The sequence below is a fragment of the Onychomys torridus genome, chromosome 2 (genome assembly GCF_903995425.1).
Source record: "Onychomys torridus chromosome 2, mOncTor1.1, whole genome shotgun sequence".
Lineage (NCBI taxonomy): Eukaryota > Metazoa > Chordata > Mammalia > Rodentia > Cricetidae > Onychomys > Onychomys torridus.
Genome location: NC_050444.1, coordinates 148,626,464 through 148,632,138, shown reverse-complemented (window position 1 = coordinate 148,632,138; position 5,675 = coordinate 148,626,464). Strand labels below are relative to the sequence as shown.

The window sequence follows — 5,675 nt, the reverse complement described above, 5'->3', positions numbered from 1 at the left end:
ACTTAGGAAAGTCCTCTCTCCTGTCCCTATCCAGTGACATTCAAATCAGGCGATTTAGGCTAGACGTACCTGGAGCCCATGTTGTCAGGCCCCTGCCATCAACAGGTACGCCCCATGCCTGAGAGTCCAGTGCCCATTTCTCCCAGATGTCTGGGAGGTAGGGTCTCAGCAGCCCCACTGACCCCAGCCTCTGCTAAGAGAACAGAGGCTAAATGGTCAACCGCCTGGCCTGTGCAGGGGGTTCTCTGTGCATGCTGTCCCCCCAGGACCTCCAGGGCATCCTCCTGCAATCCCGTCCTTAGGATCTTGAGATCTCCGGATCTCACCGTTATCGTCTCCTTGGTCACCTCCTTACCCTTTAAGACTTGGTACCGTCACCTCCCACATTCCCCATCTTACCCACACGTGGCATCCCTGCCCACCTTGTTGCCTGTCTCTTACTCTACCAGCCTGTGCTCCCAGGATGGAGACTCTTACCCTACCCTCTTGAACCAGCTCCCAGCAGGCGGCCAGCCTGTGACATGGGGTAGGAGACTGGTGCTGCTATAGTTTCCTGAAGAAGGGGAAGCTGAGGCACAGGGAGGTAAAGAGACTTGCCTGTGTTAGCTAGGAACAGGCAGCATCACACAGACATGAGTCAGAGTTCACCTCCAGAGCCGGAGCCTGGCAAGCTTTTGTGGAATGGCTGAATTAGCAAGTCAAAACTATCGCTGTACAGCGTACCCCTAAATCTGCATGCAGGTAGTTGGGGCTCACTTCCTCAGATTGCCCCCCCCCCCCCCGCAAAGACCTCTCCCCCTCTGTCTTTGGGAATGAGACTCTGCTGAGGAAGCAGCGACACTGGGTGCCGCAGAGGAGGGCAGGAGACGTGCTGGTTGGAGGCTCCCTGGTGCCAAGAAGGGCCTCAGGTAGACTTAGGGTGGTGTTGCCAGCCCCCAACAAAGCTAAAGATGCCCTCTTGGGTCCTCCGTCCTCTCCTTGGCCTTTGCTGAAGGACAGGGTCCTTTCCTTGCCCCCTTTCCTTCCAGGGAAAGCCAGGGATATACTGGGCCCAGTGAAGGACCTGGTTCAAGGGCAGGAATGAGAAAGCATGAGGGGTGGGCTGGGCAGCTTCTGGAAGGTTCTACATAAGCCCTGACTGAGGAGGCCCAATTGTCTGTCCCCTGTAGCTTCCAGAGGCTCCAGATGTCTGTTGAGCACTGATGCCCAGGGGCAAGGCATGGCAACACTGTTGCCAGCAAAAACATAGATGGAGCTATTCTCTTTTGGTCTATGGGGACTCGGAGTCGGTAGAGTTTCATGACAGTGCAGAGGACCCACCCTGGGTGGGGGCAGGGACAGACAGGGACTGGAGGCAGCCTGAGGTGTATCAGCGCTAACGGACATGTCCCCCTTTACCAATGAGAGAACGGCACTCAGAGATGTCAAGCAGCTTGCTTGGAGTCACACAGCACACGGACATTGGAGGCAGGCAGCGGACTGGGCCTTCTGCAGCACCGCCCAAGTCAGCTTTCATGAATCTCCAGACCTAGACTCAGCGCACGCTGATTCCACAGTCAGAGACGGGAGTCTGGGACATGGCATTTTCAAGGGCTCTAGGAGAGTGGCTGAGGGTCTTGCTGAGGCAGTGGGAGGGTCAGCATTTGGGGAGGGCAGGGCAGGGGAAATGGACACCGTGGGAGAATGAAGATGGGGTTCCCATCTGTGACACCCCCACAGGTGCATCCTGAGGACCAGAGTGTGAGAACATAGCAGCTCTAGAGTTCTTGACCTGAGCAGAAATCCAGGGGTCCATGAACCCGGCTGGAAATAGTGACTTTTCCTTTCTGTTAGCAACCTTGAAACAAAATTTAGCATCTTTTTCCACCATGATGGTGTCACCAATGGAAACCACAAATTGTTTTCGACCTCAAGAAGGTTGTGGCAGATGACCCTTCACAATCTATAGTCGGCACTCGTCACCCAGAGTTACGCTGGGTTTTGGACGCACATGGAGAGCAGATGTCACTCAATGTCCCCAGAGAGGTCCCAGGTCACAGTCCACAAACGGGCCTTTCTGTCTTGGAGATGGTTTCCCTTGCTCTGGGGCCCTCCCAAAGTCCTTTGGATTTTGGTTTAGGTCTTTAATAGTGCAGTTGGAGAAGTTGCAGGCTTCCTGAGGGCCAGGGTGGTGTGTGGCTGTGAGGGGCCCTGAGACTGGAGCTGTGAGGCTCTCAATTAAGGAGCTGAGCCCAAGTGGGCAGGTTTAAAGGAGAGAGATTAGACAAGGACAGGGTATCTTCTTCTTGGGGTCTCTGAGCTGCCCGGTGACCCCAACACCTTCCACCCTGCTGACCAGGGACCAGCCGCCGGGTCCAGTGACCTCTCTCCTTTCCTATGTGTCGGCCAGAGCTGCTGCAGTCCGCTCTCTGTCCTCCCGCCTCCAACAGCCACATCTCGGGCTTTGTGTCAGGAGTTCATCTAAGGCAGCTGCACTAGCCCTGTCTTCTAAGGTTTCTTTGTTTTAAGCTCGACTTCTCCATCTTGCTCAGGGAGTGAGAAATTCGGATTACAAAGATCCAGCAACTGGTTTTTATAAATTCTTATTTTCTTGCCCAGTAACTGCCTTTAATTAACACCGAAGACTACAAAGCGTGTCTAGGACAACAGCGGTGGCTGCAAGGGACAGCACCCGGGGCCACCATTTATCACCAGCCACAGTTCGGAGGGAGCGTCCCTTCTCCCGTGGATCAATCACCTTCTGAGCACACAACCTGCCTCGGCCTCCCCAGGCCACCAGGAAAGAGATACGCCATACTCTTCGGCAAATTTTATCACACAGACCCACAGGTGTCCAGGCCCTCTGGAACCCAATGCTGGGCACTGGCTGTGGTCACAGCTAGCCGGAGCTGGGCAAGCAGACCTCTACATCTCATTTGGCCACCTCGACTCAAAAAAGGCAATGTCTCCCAACCCTAGAATTCTAGAACATTCTGCCCCTCTTCAACAGAGAAGCTAGTCCAGCCCAGAAGTATTGCCCCATGCACAGCTCAGATAACAGAACGGCACAGCTAGAGGGGACACCATCAGGAGCAGAGAGGTAAAGTGACCCATATCAGGTCATTCACCAAGGTTGGTACAGCCTGGGACTGAAGCTTGGGGACCGCGGTCTCCTGGTCTCAGGTGCTACAGCCCCATGGGCTTCTGCAAAGAAGCAGGAAAGTGGCCGAGGTGTGTGAAGCCAGGGTACCTCAAAGGCCAGAGACAGGGCTTGTCTTCCCGGGATTCAGCCTAAGTCAGAGGCACCACATCAGATACCCTGGCCCCTATCCTTGCTGAGGGACACACCCCAGAACCCTGGGTCCTTCTAGGCTGTGAATAGAGACAGAAGCCCACCCCCCAAACACCTTCTTTTGTGACCAAGCCTTTAGACCTCCCAAGGAAGGGTCTCCCATGGTATCCGCCTGTGCTGAGCAGATTCTCAGAGAGGCCTGTGGTTCCTTTCTCCTCCCTCTGTCCTCACTGTTCGGAGTGTACACAGAATGCTGAGGACAGTCCTCAAGATCTGTGGATCCAGGCACAGCCCTGGCCCTGCTTGCCTCCCATGGCCCTCCCGGACACATCTGACCTCAGTCCATCTGAGCCCTGATCAGGGCAGACAGGCCCCGGTGCCCTGTGGGGGATGCAGGAAGCGGAGGGCCACAGTCTCACCTTGTTCTCTCCATCTCAGGACCCTCTGAGGTCTAGCCTTTGAGGTCTATAGGGAGCCATTGCCCTGTCGCACACTCCACCGGTGGAGGATCAAAGTCACACAGTGATGCTCATGCCAGGAGACCACGGAGGCCACCAAATCCCTCTCCCCACTTAGCTTCTCAGAAGCTAGCCATTGAGGTGGCTAGAGTCGTGGACTGGAGGGTCATGGTCTGAGGCCGTTACAACTCCTCACCGGGAGGAGGGGGCCCAAGCCGAGTCCCACCGTTGGTACTCACCTCGTATGAAGGTCGGTGTATAGTTGGGGAAGGAGTCGAAGATGCTGTTGGAGGCCATACCCCACACTGACAGAGGCAAGGACTCGGCCTCAGGGGGTTGGGTCCGGGCCCACTTGGTTGGCTGCTGTTTTGTTATATATATTTTTTCAAGCTGCTTTTGAAAATAAAAGGGGGAGGTGTTGCTTTTTCGTTTGTTTTTTTGGTTTGGTTTCTTTTTTTCTCCCCCTGCTGCTACGAAAAAGAAAAAGGAAAAAAAGAAAGAAAAAAAAAAGGGAAAGAACGCGAGAGTATCTGTGGGCGAGAGAGAAGAAAATCTCCAAGGAAAGAAAGTTTCGGTTTATACCCAAGAATTTGGCTTCCCGGTCCCACAGGAATGTCTAGCCACAAATTTTCAACAGCACTATGTGCAGAGTATCATTAAATGGTGGGAAGGGGCCCTGGGCAGCCAGGGCGGAGGAGCCCGGGGCTGCAGCCGTGAGACGAGGCTCAGCAGCGGGAATGAATGAATGAATGAATGAGGCTCACCCTCCTCAGAGCCCAGGCTGTGGTGGGGGCCAGGACCGCCAGGGGGTGGGGACGCCAGGAGCCAACCAGCTCCTTGCAGGGCCCTGGAGGCGGCGAGGGCCTGGCCTTGTGGTTCTGTGGTTGAGGGACCAGGCCTTCCCAGTGTCAACCCAACCTCACATCACAGGATGCAAGAAGCCAGCTCGCGGCCTAGGCCCATTGGCTAGGCCACTGTCACCTGGGCCATGATGTCACAACCCCTTAGAAGATCTTGTGGCTAGCCCCCACTTCTTTGGAGGCTGAAAGGAAAAGAATAAAAAGAGAGAGAAAAGGTAGGGTTTCTGTTTGTGGGTCTGGCCTCATCCTACAACCCAGGAAACAGAGCTGGGAGCCTGAGTAGGCAGCAGGCTGTGGTTTGCAATGGCCCAGGAGACCCTTTCATAATGAAGGGCAGTGGTGGCCTGGCTGCTCTTCCCCAGGAGCCAAAGCTTGCTTCCACCAGAGGGTGGAGGACCCCTCACGATTACTGTCACTGCCTTGGGCTGTGGCTGACACCCTGCCATGTCCGTCACCACGCTGCCAGGCAGAGGCGTCCACATATGTGGCTGGGTGGCACTTCAGGGGGGTTTATGGGAGTTGGGATTTATGTACAAATGGGAAACACATGAGGCAGCTGCTGAGGCCTGCCCACCAAGAAAGGCCTTGCTTGGGAAAGCTGTGGCCTGGCTGTGCTGGGACCGCCCCTGCTCTCTGCTGGAGCCCGCAGCCTGAACTCATTGGTCTGGGGCCTTCGCGATGCCCTTAAGGTGCTGCAGCCTGAGAGACTCTGAGCTTCCTGCTTCAGGGCCTTTGCATCGGACAGGCTGTCTGTCCACCCTTTTTAACCTTTCCTGTGACCGGGCTCAGAGAGGTTCAAAAGGCAGGGACGATGTCCCGATCTGTCCTCATGTCTGAGAACTCTGTCAGGTGTGGGGCATGGGAAGCGTGGCTTTTCCTGTTTGCCTCAAGAGCTCTTCCCTTGCAGCTCACAGGCCACGTCATAGAGGCCCAGGACCACGAGTACACATCCTGAAGATCTCACAGCCTTGAAGAATGGGATTTGAACGCCAACCTCAGCTCTCCTACCCAGGCCTCACTCATGACACCACAAGAGCCTCAGGCTGTCCTTTAAGCTACCTCCAGACTTTAGGCAGGGCACCATGC

At 55.3% G+C, this 5,675-nt stretch overlaps 1 protein-coding gene across 1 annotated transcript in view; it reads right to left on the bottom strand.

The window, feature by feature from the left end:
• The window catches only part of Runx3 (RUNX family transcription factor 3), a 60,100-nt gene extending 56,074 nt beyond the window's left edge, over window positions 1-4,026 (bottom strand). The window contains exon 1 of the mRNA XM_036179848.1: window positions 3,969-4,026. Within this exon, the coding sequence (XP_036035741.1) occupies window positions 3,969-4,026 (58 nt within the window). The remainder of the gene's footprint in view (window positions 1-3,968) is intronic.
• Between the last annotated feature and the right edge of the window lie 1,649 nt (window positions 4,027-5,675).